This window comes from Pseudopodoces humilis, chromosome 3 (assembly GCF_049639895.1).
Source record: "Pseudopodoces humilis isolate 2021_Gansu_Grassland_sample_001 chromosome 3, ASM4963989v1, whole genome shotgun sequence".
In the NCBI taxonomy this organism is placed as follows: Eukaryota; Metazoa; Chordata; class Aves; order Passeriformes; family Paridae; genus Pseudopodoces; species Pseudopodoces humilis.
In genome coordinates, this window is record NC_142202.1 from 30,717,963 (window position 1) to 30,738,181 (window position 20,219).

A 20,219-nucleotide genomic window follows, 5' to 3' on the forward strand; every position below is an offset into this window, starting at 1 on the left:
AGAATTATACTACAAGATAGATATGCTACGAGTATCACAAATACTCCATGTATTTGACAATAAGCAGTGGAGTTAGTCCACTTTCCTAAATAAAAGGAGTCAACCTGCTCCATCTTAATTACTATTTCCAAGGCAAGTTTAATTTCAATTATTTTGCAAAGAAGTACTAATCACGAAGTCTCAATGCCAAAAAAATATGTATTTGAAATGTGCAAATATTATTGTTAATTGCTTTCTTTCAAAGGGTCAAAAATTACTCAGCACCTAGGGAAGGTACTGAATATATATGGACTAATCTTAAAAGCCCTTTATAAGTTATAGCAAAAATGATGGCTCATCCACACATCTGTATAAAAAAAATTTAAAACCCCCAATATTTGGGGGTTCTTTGAAGAACTTTAAATATATTTTAAATTTTGTAAAATTCTGAGCATTTAAAAAATTTAAATTATGATGCTTTTTTTCCTATTAAAAATGGAATAATTATGCTAACATGTTTACAAATTAAAAGTGGAGAGAATCTTCATTATGGAAACATGCTATATAAGAATTGCTTTAATTCCCTCATAGAAGTACACAGTCAAAAGTTTATTCTAAAAATATAAATTAATAGATTTTAAATTGATAAACATGTTAACAATTCAGGGGAACATTTGAAACCTATCTGCATGAATAAGCAAGCATTTGTTAACACCCGGACAATTTTGGAAACCATTACTGTCCATTAGTTCACTGAAGGAGATTACTAAGGAAAAGGTAACAGTAGGGCACTGAGCAATGAACAAGCATTACTAATGCCTTGTCTTTCAAACTGGTGTCAGCAATACCCAACCTAGAACTCTTCTTGCTTCAAGTAAAAAACGCATTTCACTAATAGTGGATACTTGTTAAAAAATTTTTTCTAAGATACTTAATGGATTTATCAAAAAGCCAGGCTCCTTAATATTGACATTCTACTGGACCAAAATAGCATCTAATCAATACTCAGAGGACAATACAATTTCCAAAACTGAGGGACTCTCACTAAATGATAGCATTTTGCCTACTTTATATATGCAGCTTCCTCTGAGACTCCTCTGAATTATAATAATTAGAGATAAAAATGCTGGAGTCATGGTGACAGAGTTGATGTAACAGTCATATTGTGAAGGATGGTTGTGTTTCAGCAATTAAGTCAACGAGGACATGACTTTGGATTCTGCTCTTCTAAGGGCACAATTAGGTGCTTATCATGAAACCAGCCAGCTTTTCATTCTTTAAAACACTGCTTCAAATCTAGTATTGTGTTCCCCTTCCTTAGGATGCTTAGGATTTAATTAGGACTTTCAACTTAAATAGTATTCAACCAAGCAGAAGTTAAATACATACATTACTAAGGCCTTCAAATAAACAACTCACCCAACATTAGACACTATATAATCTAAAGAGCCAAAAACTAAAGACAGTAATCATCAACCAAACTTCTTTTCTCTGTTTGTCTGACTGCTTATTAAAATTATTTTAGGAAAACCGGTTTTTATGTCCATTCAAAATTTTTCATTACTTCCAGTTAGTCTCTAATTTACAAACACTGGAAATCCAACATTAACCAAAGTACATTTATTAAAGGGCTTAACACTGATGAAAGTAATATTAGAAATAAATTTCCCTAAAACACTAATAAAAATAGTACAATATTTAGAAACTGAAATGTATCTTCCTTGCATTGACTTATATTGTTCAAGTTCAGAGCATGTGAATGGTGGCAAGATAAAACAGATGGAATCAAACAGGATACCTAAAAGCCTTTCATAAATAACGTGGAGTAGTATTCGCTTCTGCACAGAAGACACCAGATGACACGTTAAGTGTAAAAATCCATCAACAATTTTCTGATACAACTTCTCTGTACAGGCAAGTACTGCACTTACCACAATGTTACTAGTCAGATGCCATAAACAGAAATTGAACACACAACTGCAAACAACTTTCTTCTCCTCATGGAATACTGAAACTCTTCAACTACTACGTTTTCCTGAGTACAGCTAAGGAATAACTTAAGAGTTAACGGAGCTATGCTTTACAATACACTGTTTGACATTCAAGATTGCAAAAAAGTGTCAAAAAAAATAAAAGTTTAACCCCACACTCTGTAAGAATAGAAACTTCCCACCATTTCAAACAAAAGACCCATCTCTATTACAAAAATAGCTTTACATCTTAAATTAGAAGATAATGATTGAGCGTTTTTGCAGAACCTAAAAATACCAACCTGCTACTTCTGTACATTAATGACATCTCCGCAGCCTAAAACCATTGTGGTCATTCACACAAAGGTTTCACTTGCCAGAACCATTTATTTTCCAATACATATGGTGTCCTTAACAACATTTTGTTATGTAGTGTTCTCAGCACCCCAAGGAGATGCCATTTTAATATCTGCAGCTACTCTGACCTAAGTTTCTTCACAGCTCTATCACTGAGAGAAGTTGATTCATGCTGCAGCTACTGCCTGATTTTCAATTCTTCTCACAAAAGCAAAGAAGGGACTCCATCCTAGTGAGCCCTGCCCGTTCAAAATAGACAGGAAATATTTCTGACACTTCAGTTAAAAAGGAAGAAAAAAAAAGGAAGAAAATATCAATGGAATTTGCCAGCTTAAAGTGAATATGAAGTTCATCTTAACCCAAATAAGGGTTTCAACATAATCAAGATCAAATACTGTCCAACAACATTCACAATTTCTCTTAACTTGTGAAGTACAATGTTAATTATATCAGTCAAGGCTGTATACTTGAGGAGACGCATGAACACAATTACATTTTTAACCTCAAAGAATATAAACAGTAATTGGCTGAGAAAGTATATCACATTCATAATTTTTAACCACTGGCTCTAAAGAAAGTCCGAGTCTATTTATATGCACTAACTTCTAATTTAAAAAGAAACTGAAATCCAGTCATGGATGTTAGTGAAAACATAGAAGTCAAAACCCAACATCTCCAATAAATACATCAATCAAGGATCATTCTCTCTAGCTAATGTTTTGCATCACTGATTTCAACACCTTAAAAGAAATACTGAGTCTTGAGGCTTCCACCAATTTGAGATTTCAACAGCTGTCCAACATGCAGCAACAATATTAACATCAAATTTCAACAGAAGTGGTAAATTGTTTGAAAGGTATAGAATTAAAGTCACCACCAGTATTTCCCCCAAAACTACGATGCCTATATTATAATCCTCTGACTGACTGGGTTTATCATCAGAAACTTTTGAGAACCTAAAGCATCTTCATCAAAATGAAGCATTATATGAAACACATCTACGGTACCATACAACATTTGTACATTTTACTAATTAGCATAAAGACAGATATTTTCTAGCACTAACTGGAATAATGTGGAATAACTGTCAGCACTGACCAAACAGTAATACTTTTGACTAATCAGAGTTTGCAGAAGACATGAAGAAAGTTCTCTCGCACAGGAAGACAGAAACCCAGAAGGTGACTTAGACACAGTGACTTAACTCCTCCAAGCTTCAAAAAGGAGGACAATCTAGTTCTTCCTTGTTTATTCCACTTGTAAGAACAGCAGCCACAATAATGAATTTCATTCTGACTGATAGGGAAGTTACAATTAGATTAAAAGGTGCTGGATATGCCAGTCTATAATTAACACAGCACCCATTTAGAATTAGAAAATATTTATAAAACATTTTATATACAGATTTTGAGTAAATTCATGGTTATTTAAGAAGGCTTTTTCCTCAAATTCTGGCTGCACTAAGTTAACAGATATTATTAATCAAGCAGGCCTATTTTTTGATCTTCTTAAATAAAATGCCCTCATACACCAGCTGTTTGAATTTATTCACTCCTTAGAATTATCACACAGCATATTTAAAAGAAACAAAATCAATTACTTTTTTTCCCACAGAGAGAATGGTTAAATTACGGAACATCTTCCTGCAGGACATTGTAAGGGTCAAGAGTACATATGGCCTCACCAATTCATTATGCAAACCGAAAAATAGGTAAGACCTACTAAGCTGTAAATCTACTGAACAGAGGACAACTTTATGTCAGACTGCCAGTAGCAAAAGAGGTATACCAAGATAAGAATCACTTCATGCTTGCTCTGTCCTTATGCTTATTCCCTCAGCAGCACTTATCACCCAAATCAGAAATAGGGCTAGATGAATCTTTGGTCTGATCCAGAACAGCTGGTTTTCATTAGGAAACAAAATCTCCTTTCTGTTTTGTCTATTCTGTACTGCAAAAGAAAGTATTGTTTTCACATTCCTAGAAAACTTATTACAGTTAAAGTATTAAGCCCAGTACATCTGATTTTACTTTAAGTGCCAATAAGCTCCATTTCATAAGGTAAGCTTCTACAGCAAATGGAAAACTTAGCAAAAACAAGGTACCTTGCAACTGTACTTGCAAGAGGCAAGTGCTCACTGTACAAAAAAGTGGATAAAATTAGTTATCTTTTGACTTTATTTGATATGTCCTTCTAGTTGTATTATTGTAGTGACCAAGGGAAATCATAATTTATCATGCTTTATCCTGCATATTTTTATTCAAATAGGGAATATGACAAAGTTAAATTCCTCACTGCCATGCTCTCCTCAGACAGAAGCTTCTCTATCTCCTAATTCTCAATATCGTCTAAAATTAGGATCTAAGCAAATAATTTCAGTGTCTCTCCAACATCCCTTATCATACAGTGTAGTACTTTGCAGAAAAGTTGTAACTAAATCAATTTCTCATCAGACTCTTTGTTCCTCAGTTAAATAATCTGTCACTCCTATTTGTGCAACACACCAGTAGATATATCATTACAGCAGTTAATGATGGTTTTAAATATAAACTGCTTCAAGTTCCTTTACCCAAGAATTTAGCAGAGTATTATATAAGTTCATGCATAATATAAAAAAATTACAATCATAAAGTACTTTTAGTCTTAACCTAAGAGCAAAATGGAGTACACTGTCTCAAACCGAAAAATTCACTGCTTACTCCAGCATCTGATCTAAAGTGCCAGCCAGTGAAAGCCTTGCTAAGGAACTGCATGATCCAAGCCTACTGAAAACAGACTCTCAGAGGGAAAGGTACGTATTTCAACAGTTTACTCAAGCCTCATTTAGAAACATCTCTGTTACGTTGCAACAATGATTAAAGCAAAATTAGGTTTAGGGAGGCATTATGCATCCTCGATGACCTACACTGCCTGTGAAATTAGACAGTGTTTATTAAAAAGCCAGTGTTTATTGAAAAGGAACACTGCGAGTTCCTTTGGAATGAACAGCTGTAATCACCAAAAAAGTAAAGAAAAGACTAGTCAGAAAAGAGGCTTCTAAATGGCACATATATATAACCATTGTTTGTTTAGAAGCTAAAAGCAAGCTTTGGTGATACACACAAATTCCTCACGCTTAAGTCAAATGATTCACTGTTTGATCAAATATTTAATTTTAGCAAACTAAATTGAGGAAAGAACCAGATTGGCATGGCAAGGATCTGATGATACATAAGTGACTGGAAAATCCAGACTCATAAATAAACTCTGAATTGAGCCTGCACAGAATTCTTGGGGCACAGTGTCTCATCACACATATGATGCATACCGTGTCAGAGAAAGGCAGAGCAAATGCCAACATTGCTCAAGCGCCCTGCTGGAATGTTTTCAAATAATATTACTATCAGTTTTAGCTGACTACAGTACCTTATAGTTGCCAGAACTGAGCTGAAACTATTCATACTGTGTTTTCAATCAACTTCCTGCTGACTGCCACCATTTGAAGAATGGAATTCATTTGTTTTACGTCTATTAACATATTTCCTTCTTTTCTGGCTCTAAGGCACTAAATGCAGTGCTATGGCATCAGTCTGGACAATAAAAAGATAACCAGCAGCCACTACAGTACAAATAGTATTGTAAAAGTATTACCCTTTCTGACATACTCTTTTCATAGCATATGCTACCAGCTTACAAGGCCCTTCTATGCATACAACCATTTAACAGTAGTATCTCCAGCCCTCTTGTTTCACTCACAAGTAAAACCTTCATGGAGATATTTAAAAGCCAAAGGAAAATTGACAACATGTAGGTCATTAAAGAGTCAGCCTCATCTCTAATAACCAAAAAGGTTTAACTGGAATATAATACATTCAGTAATATTTCCATGTATTCATAAAATCTTCAACCTTGAGCTCATATACACCATAAGAGGAAGTCTTCTGAAATCTAGTAGTCTAAGAAAAATTAAACATTACATGATTCTATAACTCTCTGGTCTGATAACCAGGAAAATTAACCAAGAAAGCATTTTTCCAGGTCATAAGAATCAGAAGTTAAGTACAGCATACTTTAGATGAAGTAATCTAAAGTAAAAACTTGCATACTGAACCCTTTCCAATTTTTGTACATTAAGACTACTCCAATAAATAGTGAGATAGTTGATAATGACTGACGCTGAAGATACAAAAATAGGGAGAAAAGGGAGCAAAATATTTCCAAACACTAAGTTGTACGAATTTTTCAAAAATAACATGAATACTAATGAGGTTTCCCAATTGAGACTATCTAGGTAAGTGAAATGATTTTGTAAAATATAAAGATCATCTCAGTGATTCATTTAAACTTTACTTGAGCAGAAATGACAGACTGGAGATTCTAAAAAGAAGGGCAAGTCTGCAGATTTAAGGATGGATTCCATTCCTTCAAAAAAGGCAAGCAAATGTTAGTTGTTGACCTTAAGCAGATGTTTCAGAAGCTCTTAACAGCCTCACTCCGAAGTATCTTCTTTCAGCTGTTCATTTTTCAGTCTCTTAGATCTTGAAACATCAAGAGTTTAGTAGTTTTCCAGTCTCTAAAGATTCTTGAAACCTAGAGAATCTGAATTTCTAATATAAACCCAAGTATTTTAAAAGAAGAACCCCTCCAACTTCAATGCAATAGTACATACTAGTCTGCTCCTTTCATCTCTTTGCATGCCATCACTATCAACATGTGTCTCTGGAGCCACTTCTATCTCTGTTCAACCAATAGGCAAGGTTTAGCACAGTAACCCACAGCTTAATTTAATTTTAATACTTCTTTCAGTCTTTTCCTTAATGTTTCCTGTCACTGTGGCTTACTGCAGAAAGCATGTATCTTACTACAAGAAGTCCTGTAAGCATCAATAAAATCAATTAAAAAAGCCCCAAAAACGCATCATCTTTTTACTTGGTAAAATCTAGACCTTATTGTTTGATCTGCAGACACAGAATTGCTCTGCTGCTTATCTGGCTTGGGCTCACTCAAAAAGAGCTGTGAAAGGGCTCTCAACCATTGCACTGACAAGGACCAGAAAACATATTTACTGCTCCTCTACACTACCTTATTTATAAATTCAGTGGAAATTACTACATTAAATTACAAGTTTCAGAACTTTTCATAGCTTTAAATGTCCTGGCCCAATTTTCCAAAATGTGACTTGACAGATATTAAGATGACACAAAAGTCACAGGTAAGACACTGTCTTAAGACGTGTCACCGGTCATAACCGTAGCAGAAATCAAGAGCAGCAGAATGTCAACTTCAAACAAATATGTCTTTTTCCTATCACAACTTACCTTCAGAAAGTTGCCATAAAACTGTAACCCCTCAAGAACTCCTGACAGTGCAATTTCAATAGAAAGGCACATCTGTACTGATTTACCAGACAACAGTTCAAGCACTAGCAAGACCTAGATAAATAAGGTCATGTAGTCACTTTTTCAAGACTGAAAAGTACAGCAATCAAGTCTGGAAACTGACAGAACAGTTTTTTTAAGTGGAAAAATAGATATCTGCTTTGCCACTATGCACTGAAATGCACCTGGCAGACACTTAAAAACAGGCATTCAGTGTATTAGTGGGGAAAAAATGAGTGTTTTGTTCCACACCACTATCTTTCAAAATTATCATATGAAAACACCCCTGCATGGATGGCACTCTGAAGGGGAAAAAAAAAAAAAAGGGAGGGCAAAAATATACCATTTGATATCTGCTTGTGCCCAGAGAAAAAGTTCACTTTCAACTTTCTACAATTCTCCCATAAGTATCACATTACAGAAGTCAGTGCACTGCATTAGAGATAGCAAAAACTTGTCCACTACTTTACAAAAAATAATCAGACACAAATATGGGAGCCTAACAAAAAAAAAATAAAATAAAATGGACTGTATTTATTATCTGTTTTGCAAGATGACTCCAAACAGTGCCAAGGCATTTGTTGCAACTCATGCTTCTGTCATCACTCAAAAATGAGATTTAATTTACAATCCTGCCACTTTAACAAACCGACCAAATGCACAGTTACATCACTAAATCACTCTTACTGCATCTTTCTCTCAGCCTCCACTTCCCCAGAGTACCTTAAACTGCATGACATAAATCCCAAGAAGGTACAATCACAGAGAAGTGTAAATCTCAGGTGGGCTGTCAAAAGTCTATTTAGTCACATATTCCTTGAATTTTTCATAAATAAGAACATTAGGGAATAATGCTGCTGTGATAGACACTAAAGACATTTTATGATGATGTGTATCTGCTAGACCCTCTCTCATGATACATCTGATTAAAAAGAAAAAAAATCAGTAATGGAAATATCTTCAACAGACGCGACCCTAGAGGTGGTAGTTTAGAAAGGAACAGTTTAATTATTTTTTTTTTCACCTCTGGCAAACAGAAATTATCCCTACCTCCTTCTTCCTCAAAGGATATCAGCAAGCAGCTAACAAGGGCCTTATCTATTAAGAACCACTTCACTTTCATAAGGTGGAGAAAGAAGTATGTTTTTGTCTTTAGCTTTTTTCCCTCATTAGTTATGCTGCCCTGAGTGATTTGTAGCGACAGTTCTCCGTTCCCGGGAACGGGGAAGGGATGCGCCAGGGACACCCGTCAGGGCGCCCAGGGGGCCGCATTACTCATCTGCGCCTTAGAGGACCTAAAGGCAGGCCCCGGAGCACAGCCCACAGCCCCAGAGGAGGGGCGGCCCCTCCAGGAAACCTGCGTGCCTGGGGAAGCGGCCGGACCGCCCCCGCCGGGCTGCCGGGAAGGCCGCGGTGTCCGGGCGGCGGGGGGGCCGCGGGCGGCCTAAGCACCCCCCCCCCCCCCCCGCCCCAGGGCAGCGCAGCCACCTCCCCTCCGGGCACTCGCTGCCTCTAAGCCAGGAGCCGCCGATGACACCGCGGACCAGGGCCCCGGGGACCGGGCACCCACAGGCAGGGAGACAACCCTGTTCCGAGGGTGGGAACTCCCGCGGCCCGCTCGGCAGGGGCTCGGGACCGCCCCCTCCCCGCGGCGAGCTGCTGGCTCGGCCCCCGTGACCGGGGCCAGCGCTCGGGGTTAGGACTTGGCCCGTACCCACCCCACCCCCCCCCGCCCGGCCGCGGCCCCCCGCCACCTCACCCTTCGCCTGGCCGCCCGTCCCCCTCCGTCCCTCTCCGCCCGAGCCCAGCCCCGGGCCCGGCTCACCCCCAGAAGCCGCATGGACAGCGCGGGGGCAGACTGGGTGCCTTGCTGCGCTCGCTGCCGGCGTCTCCCATGGTGGGGCCAGGGCGCGGGGCGGAGGGCGGGCGGGGGGCGCGCGGCTCCCGGCTGGGATTCCAGGCCGGTCAGCTGGAGCCGGGTGACACCACTGCACAGGCAGCGGAGGGGAGGGCGCGGGGGGGGCCCGGCCGCACCCTGCCGATGCGGCGGGCTGGGCAGCGGAGCGGCGGCGGCAGCGCCGTCCGCCCGCCGGTGCCAGTGACCGCCCCGGTGCTGCAGCGGCACGCGCCCGCCCTCCCCGGAGCGCCGCTCTGCCCCTCGCGCAACAAAGCCTCCTCGCGCACTGTGGGTCCCCCCGTTCTGAGTGCGATGGTTTCGTCAAGCCACCGAATCAGCTGGGAGCGGCATGTACCATAGCACATACCCGGGGGAAGTTGGGGTAGATCTAGTGCGGGAACTGGGCGAGAAACGAATTTGGAGGGCACCTGTAGACTCGAGAAGAGAACGAGATTCTTAATGTCAAGTCTCAGGTGGGTCTGAGGCCAGCAGAGCTGCCTGGAGCCGCTGCCCTCTTTTGCCTATACACATACGTTGGGCGCACAGTGGTACAGCCAGGGATAGTTGGGGGGGTGGGGTGCTGGTGTTGCTCGCACATGCGCAGACGTGTCCCCGACGCGGAAGTCTGTTGGAGGGAGCGGGTCTGGGGGGTGGGCCGAATCTGTCCCGGGCTGCCGCTCCTGCTCTGCCGGCAGCTGCTTCGTCGAGGGAGGGTGGGGGGAATATTGAATATCTTTCACTTGTCCTGGTCGCTGCTAGCGCAGTGTGCCAGTGCCGGGCCGGCTGTGCGCGCTCGGGAGCTCTGCCCGGAGGTCAGGCGGCTATGGGGGGCTTCAGTGCTGTGCAGGGTGAGGACAGGGACTTGTTTCCTTTGTGTGCCGCTTTAGCGAGGTCTGGAGGGCCTCAAGGGCGACGTTTGGCCTTCTGTTTGCCTTCTTATCGTGTAGATGTTCGTCCTCGGTTCCCTCAGTCCTAAATAAAGCCGTGTACGTGTTTGACGTACTCGTGGGTTTCCTCGCCTGTGGTAAACACCACTTGCTGCGTGAGGACACGGAGCTGTGGGCTGGCTGCGCTGGCCCTGTTCTCTGGGACCTGCAAGAGGTAAGGTATGGCAGGGAGGGAAGAGCACAGCGGGCACGGTCATTACTGGCTGCCGCCTTTGACGGACAGGAAAGGAGAGGGGAATTTCCAGCACCTGGACTTGAGAGCTCAGTAATGGGGATTGTACTTCTGGTACCGGTTTATCCAATAGTATTGAGCAAGTTACAGCCTTGCACTCTGTACCTTAGTTTTGTCTGTGAAATGGAAATGCTTCTGACCTTCTCCGCCAGAAATTGGAGATCTGAGTGGAAAATGTGTGGAAAAATACTGGTGTGGCATTACTGCAGGTGGAATTTTGATAAATTCCTGACTGCTGTTGCCGATCTTACTTTGATTTTTTGCTTTGCACTTCAAACCAAGGTTATTAAACTTTGAAAATAATAAATTATCATTATTAACGAAGTTCAGAGTATGTGAATCTTTGTGAACAACTAATTAATTCTGACAAAGATACTATGGCTTTAGTATTAAGCTTCCTAAAGCATATTCTATCAAATTAATTTATGACAGAAAAAAAGCAATAACAAAATACACACATGCTTAAAACTTAATAAAACTTTTTTTTAAAAAAAAAAGTGGAATTTAATTGAAATCATGTAAACAGACTTCTTATGAAAAGGCTGGTTCATGACAGTTTACTAATGGTCGTGATTTTATCAAACCATTCTGTTTTGGGATTGCCTGACTCCTGACTGATGCAGCTCTCTGCCCTCTCTAAAGTGTCTCTGGCTGCAGACCACCTTGTGCACTGATGCACCAGGGATGTCCCTTGCCAAAGCTCTCTGAGGACAAAACTGAGCTGATGAGGCAACACTGCTGAGGATACCAAGAGAAATGACTACGTACCAAAAAATAGCCTTGGCCTTGTTAACTCAGCCCTTTAAGCCACTAAGTCAGCTGGAAACTGAAATGGTCTCTCTTGTGCTGGTTACCTGCATTACTACCAGAGGCTGTAAACTCCCCTCAGATAAGGAGTGGCTTCTTAAAGATGATCTAATAGACCTTACATCTGTAATTACTATTAAGGTAAGCACATACTGAGTTAGCTTTCAGCTATTACATGTGGAGAAGCATTCTCTCTGCTCAGTACTCTCATGTAATTTCAAATAAATCTTGGCTTTCAGTACCTGAAGGGAGCCTAGAAGAAAGATGGAGTCTATGTACATGGGCATGTAGGGACAAGGACAAGAGGGAATGGCTTTAAACTGACAGAGAGTAGATTTAGATTAGATAATAGGAAAAAAATATTTAACTGTGAGAGTGGTGATGCACTGAAACAGGTTGCCTGCAGAAACTGTGGATGCTCCATCCCTGAGAGTGTTCGAGGCCAGCTTGGATGGGGCTCTGAGTAACTTGGTCTGGTGGAAGGTGTCCCTGCCCGTGGCAGGGGGGTTGGAATTAGATGATCTCTCTTGAAGTCACTTCCAACCCAAGGCCATTCTATAATTTTGTAAAATGATGTCAGGATAATGTCAAAATTGCAGTTTTCCAAGCAGTTCAGATTTTAAAAAGCCTGCAAGGTGTGGTACTTCACTCCAAAGTTCAACACAAGAAAAGCATTAATTTAGAGACAATGCTGTTACACAAAGCAAACACTTAATAAGCATGCTGCCGATGAAGACACGAACAGCTAACTCTGGCTGCTAGTAATGGCCTCAGGAAACATAGTCTCAGGGACACACACATGATAGACTTCAGGATTATAGTGCAGTTTAATACTATGGGACCCAGAAGAGGGGAGCATATGCTCTGATTTCATGCTATGTTTGTAATAATGAATTTGGTCTTTTTTTTTTAATATGACCTTTGCAACACAGTTTTGTATATTTGTGATATTTCCTACTTTGTTTAGACAACAGAAAATTACAAATGTATCAGTTCAGCATTGTTTCCTGAAAATTCAGTATGTTAATCTGTACCTGCTTTTCTAAATTGTGTCATATGTCTGCTAATGACATCCATCCATTTGCAACCACCAGAAGGTCTTTTTTTTTTGTGTAGAAATGTGGCAGCAAGGAGAAGTATAGCTGAGCAAGGCTTCTTTAGAGGCTAGCAAGGACAAAACTGGTTCAGCTGATCTAAAATTAATGCAGTCATGAGCAGGGCATTGCAACCTCCATTCAGTGTGTGGGCTCTCCATCCCACACAGATCTCTTGAGCCAGAACTCTGGCACCTGAGGCGTTTCACTGCTAACTAACATTTCTCTGGCTTTTTGATCCAGCATCCAGGCCCTGGATGCTTTCTCAACAATGTACAAGCATCCACAGACAAATGGATAAACAGCACTCAGGAAACATATGGAGAAATAGTGTATTAGTTGGACAAGGCTGGGAATATTCATATGCAGAAAGTTTATTAGATGGTACAGATACAGCAAAGCATGTCTGGAAAAAATCTTTGGAAGCAAATATGCGTTGTAAACATGAATTAAATGAGGGGGAAAAACCTGATTGATGGGAAGATAATTTGGAGAAGAGTGATGCCTAGAGTAGTTTAAGGAACAGTTTAAGTAGGTAACAAGAGAAACAGCTCATGCCATTTTATTTCTTCATATCTGAATGCATGAAAGAGGTGGGGAAGGTGCTAATCCTTTTTAATGAGTAACCCTGCAGCTATTCTCCAGGCATATTTTTGCAGACTCTGTATTTCAGAGAATACAGAGAAAAGCAGCCAAAATACAGGCTGCAGATGCTGAAATACTTGAAAAATCTAATGTTTACTATCTGGCCATTTGGGGAGAGATTATAACTGTACATTCTTATTTAAAATTGTCACAAGGTATTTGCTAGCAAGACACACAGAATTTCATAAAAAATACAAACAGATGTCTCTAAGGTGGTAAATGCTTAGGACATATGCAGAAAATGTTCTCATGCTAAAGTCTGATTTTGATGTCTCACTGAGGTTCACTCCTAGCTCATTCTCAGCAGAACCCCATTGCAGGATTAGATGGGGTAATAGACCTCACAGAATCAGATGGCAAAACTCCACCAAATTTAGAATCAGCAATTAAATGCCATTGTTTCTCAAGAGCTCTCTTTTTTTCTTTCTCCGTATGCTAGAAAAGGTTATACCTGTATATAATCAGAACATTTGGGAGTGACTGATTTTACTATAAATACAATTGCCACACTGAAATACATGTGTACAACCATAAAGTGGAGCAGTGTGATAGACTGGCATTTAAGAAAAAAAAGGGAAACAGCTAAGGCACTTAAGGCTGCTGGAGCCTCCAGCAGCCTTTTTTCTCCTGGTCTATAACTGGCTATTTCTGAGAATTGACAGTAGGTTTGACCATTGAAAAGTGAGATCAACCTGTGAACACCACCCTTTAAAACCTAAGCTTGGGAATTTCTCTTTCTCTTTGGTTTCCAGCTTTGAAAGGTAACAGAACTCCATCTGGCTCCTGTCCCCTGCCCAGGCCATGCGGCCCGGGCGGGGGCTGGGCTAGGCTGGGCTGGGCCTGCTGTGCCTCCTGGCTGGGAGATGGAGCCTGTGGGACTCTCCCGAGGCCCAGGCCGGGCTGGGCTCTGGTACAGCCTCCCGGGAAGCCTCTGGGGTGGCTGAAGCTTTTTTTTCCCCAGTGGGGGTCCCCAGCTGTAAGCGCCACTGAGCTGAAACCTGACATCATGAATACCTGCTGCAGTTTGAGCCAGATTTTAACCCTTTCACTACCCAGATGAGACTTGCAGATTAATAATTTTTCCAGAGAGCGGAGAAGAGAGAGTGAAGAGACAACATAAACTATCAAAGACAGTGAAGAAAGGAATTAAGCTCCAGATGGGGAAAGAAATAAGGAGATGCCTTAATAAGCTGAAATATTCTTTTGTTATGTTAGTTAAAGCTATGGAGATGGACAATAATGTTCTGAAAAAAACTCCTTTAATTCATGAAAGAGTGTTTTGGGGGGAAATGGAGTATTTCAAAGAGTGGATCTGAGCAAAAGTAATTCATTGATAGAGCTGGGTAAATGGTGAAGTAGTTGTGATCCTATGAGATGCTGGAACAGAAATGGAGAAGTGAGAATTGTTGAAGATTTGTGGCCCTTAAGAGACAAAGAGAAAACTTCTGTTTCCAGAGATGCTCACAGAGACAGATGAAGGGAATTTTTGCCTTTGAATAACTCATCCTTAAAATGACACCCCTTGAACTATGGCCCACGAACACACCTCAGAGTGGTGTGAAATGGGAGGAGAGGACTGATGGCAGAGTTTTCCAGGCGGCTGGCATCAGAGAAATAGCCATGAGAAAATGGTTTTCTTGTGAAAAGCTCCATAGATTTGTGAGAAATGAACTTGTAAAAATTCGTAGAAATCTAAATAAATGTATATAACAATAATGATATAAAATATAAAGTACAGTATGACACACAAGCCCTTCCCAGATCTAGCCACGAATTCCCACTCAAAGGATAACGATCCTAGCCGGCGCCCATCAACGAAAAAGAATAGACAGGACACGGCTCATCAAGATGACAGGACAAAAACTCATCAAACTGACAAGGACAGGCTCGGTGCCCATCAACGGGAAAGAATAGACAGGACACGAAACATCAAGCCAACAAGGAGAGGCTCCGACGAGATACTCATCACCGGACCTGAACACCCCGTCTTGCAGGCTACCGTTGGGGGAAGCCATCAGGTAAACAAAAGGAAAAATCCAGCCGAGATATCCATCGGCTCCAACCCGGATCCAACCATCCCATCCAGATGGCCTGAACCACAATGAAATCAAGAACCACCCAGAATTTCTTTGCATATGAGGAGACTCGGTCCGGACGTCCATTTGACTCTATTCTCCAACGCCAGGAAATCAATTCATACGACAATCAAGGACTGTTGATGAATGGTGCCTGCCTGGAATTTGGCCTCAAGGCTAAAAATCCCCATAAAAACCCCGGACAGTCTACCCTCCTTCGTGGATTTGGGAACACCTATACCTTTGGGTATAGACCCCTGTCCACCCAGCGCTGCGCTGTTTGTTTTATTGTGGTTTTTCCTCATTGTTTATTTTTTTATAGAAATTGTTTTATAATAAATTGTTTTTATTTAACCCAAATCTGCCTTTGCATTTATAACAGATTGACAAAAGAGAACTTCTTTTTCTCTACAAAGACTGATGAAAAGACTATAGCAAAGTTGGGACTGTTTTAACCACCAGGTTTTTTTTTTCTCTATGTTGTCAATTAAACAAAGGAATGGTTGGGTGGTAGGGAAAAAGGGTTTCTGGAGGTTTTATTCTGGTTTCTTATTCTTGTAGTTTTGTTAATAAACTTCCTTTATTCCCTTTAAGTTTTAAGCCTGTTTTGCCCTTTTCCTGATCCATATCTCACAGCAAGAAATTAGTAAGTTTTCTAGTGATTTTTTAGGTAATGCTTTAAAACCATGTCAAGCAGGTAGAGAATGTCACACATATTGTACGTATTCCTTCTCATCTTGAGATCTAAATTACCACGAAATGATAAAAGTAACTCATGATGCCAGCCTGTTCGAGAGACTCTTGAACTGATTGAAATAATCACCACTTTTTAATTCCTCTTCAGTAGGCAGATATTCTTAGTGAAATAATTTCTTTTGGAAGATCATTCTTGTTAAGACCTGTACTGAGGCTGCGAAATAAAATGAGCATGTTGGAAAGGGTAGTGGAGAGGACATGTCTGAGCTCAAGCCATAGCGAACAGTAAAAGTGAACGATTATGATGATTCACTAGAGCCCAGAGCATAGATTGCAAACCATGAAGGCATTAACCTCCTGCAAGTCACCAACATAGATCTGACCCTGGAAAAGGTGACTGAACTGTGCCAAAGTCTGGCTGAATTGAGATTGAGGCTGCCAAGCTTGCAAGTGCCTGCTCTTTGTTGCATAGCGTACTTCATTTTCTCCATTTGAGACGCATACCTTGGGTTTTTTGTGCACCTGGCCTGGCAGGGTGTGATCCACCTCAACGCCTCAGCGTTTGCTTATTCATTTAAGTTCGGTGTCAGTGAAAGCTGTCTGAAGAGAGAAGTACCCACACCTTAGCCTCTGGCTTGGCCTCAATGAATCCAACTCAGTTTTCTTTGCTGTTTGAAGGAGGTCTTCAGATTAAAGCTGAGTTCATTTTGGCTCTCAACATTGTGTTGACAAAGAAAAAAAAATAAAATTTACCAGCCATGAATTAACAATTTACGAGTCACACAGATTAGAAGGTTTGTGTAGCTGTGTCTTTTTAAAACATTAAACATAAGCTTGAAAACTAAAGGGCAAGTTTAAATAGTTACAACACGGAATTTGGAGTTGGGATTTCAGCATTCTTCTTGTTATTTTAAGTCTCTATGTGCATCAGTTTCATTTTCTCAAATGGAAACAATCTCAAGGGCATTCTGGTAAAGACGTCTTTATTGGGTGGTGTTTGTAGAAATTAAAAACTGCTGATGTTGCTATTACTGTGATTAAGAGAGTGCCATTTCTTTGCAAATAATGGCTAGATGGAGGGTCCAAGTTATTATAGATACATTTATATTATATTATATTATATTATATTATATTATATTATATTATATTATATTATATTATATTATATTATATTATATTATATTATATTATATTATATTATATTATATTATATTATATTATATGCTTTTCGTTAATATTAAAATGAATGTTATATGTATAAGGTTAGAAAACTTTGTTGTATTAATATAGTTCTTTCTATTTCTGTTATTGATGAAACTTAGAAATAGTGGTATAATACATTTATATGTTGAGCTATGGCATAGTATTAAAGCAAAAACTACTTTTGTTTGTATAACCCAACGACTGAAAAAGATAGTTAAGAGACCTGTTGAGGGTTAGGTGTCCTTTTTTTTTGTTTTGTCCTTCAGGCCTGCCTGGGGAATTTTTACCCATTATGTGCTGGGACAACCTAACTACTGGTACTTAAGGGTGCTCACAACAAACAAAGAGTAGCCGGGCCCGGGGGGAGGGGGGGGGGGGGTTGGGGAAGGGGGCAGAAAAGGAGGGTGGGGACAGTTTTTTAGCTGGCTTTCTTCGGCTTCAGGGAAGGACGTTCGTGTGCTGGGTCGCGGAGCTGCTGCGGTGGAGAGAAGGGAATTTCGCCATCAACCAGACGGAGCTGTGTTTCTTCTCCTTCTCCCCTCTTTGTTGGTGGCCCCTCACCCCCTGTCCTGCCGGGACGTGTGGCAGCCACCACCGCGGAGCTGCTGATACACCTCATCCACCGGCCCAGGATCTCAGCTCGTCCCTGCTGTTTCCAGCCGACTGTTCCTCGGAGCCCTGCAGGAGCACCGGGACTGACTGCCCGAGGGGTTTGTGAAAACAAAACCTCTCCTCCATCCCTCTCAGCCGAGAAGGCTGTCCCGGGGTCCTTGGTTCTGTGTTCTTGTTACTGCTGTAGTTATTGTTTGTTTGTTTGCCTGGTTATACTAGTAAAGAACTGTTATTCCTATCCCCAGATCTCTGCCTGAAAGCCCCTTGATTTCAAATTTATAATAATTCGGAGAGAGGGGGTCTATATTCTTTCATCCCAAGGGAGGCTCCTGTTCTCCCTAGCAGACACCTGTCTTCTAGAACCAAGACAAGACCCCCCTGCATTCTTAGATTATCTTATCTAGATGAAGACGGTGGTGACCGGAGCTTGGGGGAGGAATTTATTGCACCTCTGTTAACAGGGAATGTGAAACTTGGTGGAGCCAAGAGGATTGATCTACTGGGGAGGAGGCGAGTTGGGACTAAACAAAGAAACGTCTAAAACTTAAGAGGAGTGTTTGAATTATGTATGAGAATTTATGAATATGTAGTAGGATTCTGTTTTTAAGGGACAATCCTTTGTTAGTCAGCTGTGCTCTCTGGGCAGAATGCTGAGGCACCCAGCCGTATTTGTATATTTTGCTTTATTTCTGTCTCCTAATTGTCTTTCTATTAAACTTTTTAAATTTTATATAAAAAATGTGAACCTCATTTTTTCACAAAGGTCAAAAAGAAAATTCTTAACCAGTTGCAATTTGCATTATTATGACTAACCCAGAGGCAATTATGAATACTTCTCTTTTTTTCATACATGTATATCTTCCCCTTCCTGCCACTTATGTAATCCAGGGCACTTTGAAAAAGCACAGATGGAAAAATTGGAATGCAACTAAACAAACATTCTAGGCTAGTCAAAAAATGCCAGATAATATATTTCAAATTAAAAAAAAAAAAATCAGAATATTAGACATGATTTAGTAAAAGGAGTGAAGATACCGAGAAAACAAAAGTGAATAGTGACCTCATACAGTGGGGTGACAGTGACTAATACTGAAATCACTCACACAAAAATAAACCTGCAGATATTAAAAGGCTTGTAAATGTGGCACTTTGGGACATGGCTTAGCAGCAGTGCTAGGTTAAGGGTTGAACCCAATTTTAAAGTCTTTTCCAACCTAAAGGATGCAATGGTTCTATGTTTTATATAAGTGAGACTTTCATTATCATTAGAAACCATGAAATCTATGAATCTGTAATGGTGCTGAATTTGTGCTAGGCATTTCCTGGTGCTGGATGGCAGACTCAGCAAAGACCATTCTTAACTTTTGAATGTTCTTTTTAGCAAGTGATTTCCAGTACTTCTTAAAAAAATATAAAAAGGTAAGCATTGTGACAGCAATTTTACCAGGAGGAAAGCAGCTTTGGTAAGTGACACAAGCTGCTTCGGGTCACAGAAGAAGGCACCTGCAGATCTAGTAATAGCATTCACATTGCTCAACTCCAAATATAGCAACCATTGCAGAATCTGTGCTGTCTTGCTGGATTGCTGGACTCATGCCTTTGGTGCTTCTATAAGCACCTCCCAGGACCTGCTTCCTCAGTGTCCAGCTTTGCTTAACAGTGGTGTCACAAATCATTGCTGCAACTACTTGAGTTACAAATTGCATGGATAATAATTAATAAAGCACTATACACGTCTTTCCATTTGAAAGAGCAGCTTAGTCCGAAAGAATATGGTTAAATGGAAAGGTAGAATATTAGTAATATTTATATATTTCTTCTGTTTTCTTTACCTTGTTCAGGATTTTCATAATGCCTTGTGCAAAGGGATCTTCTCTGCACCTAGGTCTTCTGGGTCCTACTGCAACACAGATAAAGAAGCATTATAAAACTCTCACCTTGTATAAATATGAAAAAGTTCACCCTTCATTAGATTGAAAGGTGCCTGCCCGTGGTAATCTGTTTGAATATAAGCTATTTCTGCTCTTTCCTCCACTGCTCTGAAGATGTCAGCCCCAGGGGTGCGGCAACTGAACGTATTTCTTGGCAGCTCAATAAGTTTATTAATTCTCTGCCTTCTGACCTGGTGTTTCTGAGCGCGGCTGAGATGAGCAGTAATTCCTTCATAAACACTCCAGTGTCAGGGAGGCTTAATTGCTTGGCGTCATGAGAAAGTGTTTGGTAGTTCAATGACAAAAGGTCTTAGAGAATGTGAAATGCTAGAGCCGACAGTTGCTGCCCCTGCCTGCTCCCCTCCGTAATGTATCCAGCATTTAGCTAGATTAGCATTTAGCTTTTTTCAAGGCTGT

The 20,219-nt window shown here is 40.6% G+C and overlaps 2 protein-coding genes across 3 annotated transcripts in view; one reads left to right on the forward strand and one right to left on the reverse strand.

The window, feature by feature from the left end:
* The window catches only part of ZFAND3 (zinc finger AN1-type containing 3), a 161,512-nt gene extending 151,861 nt beyond the window's left edge, over nucleotides 1–9,651 (reverse strand). Inside the window, exon 1 of one of the 2 annotated variants that reach the window (XM_088053245.1) lies at nucleotides 9,489–9,651. In XM_088053245.1, coding sequence (XP_087909371.1) covers nucleotides 9,489–9,559 — 71 coding nt within the window. In that variant the 5' untranslated portion in view covers nucleotides 9,560–9,651. Of the gene's footprint in view, nucleotides 1–9,422 lie in introns of both variants that reach the window. The other variant, XM_088053246.1, reaches the window with a different exon arrangement.
* A 363-nt stretch (nucleotides 9,652–10,014) lies between these two features.
* LOC148184622 (uncharacterized) lies at nucleotides 10,015–18,115 on the forward strand. Its single transcript, XM_088053890.1, has 3 exons — nucleotides 10,015–10,033; nucleotides 10,508–10,661; nucleotides 17,702–18,115. The coding sequence occupies exons 1-3, from the start codon at nucleotides 10,020–10,022 to the stop codon at nucleotides 17,975–17,977; spliced, it is 444 nt and encodes a 147-aa protein (XP_087910016.1). The 5' UTR covers nucleotides 10,015–10,019; the 3' UTR covers nucleotides 17,978–18,115.
* Nucleotides 18,116–20,219: the final 2,104 nt, after the last annotated feature.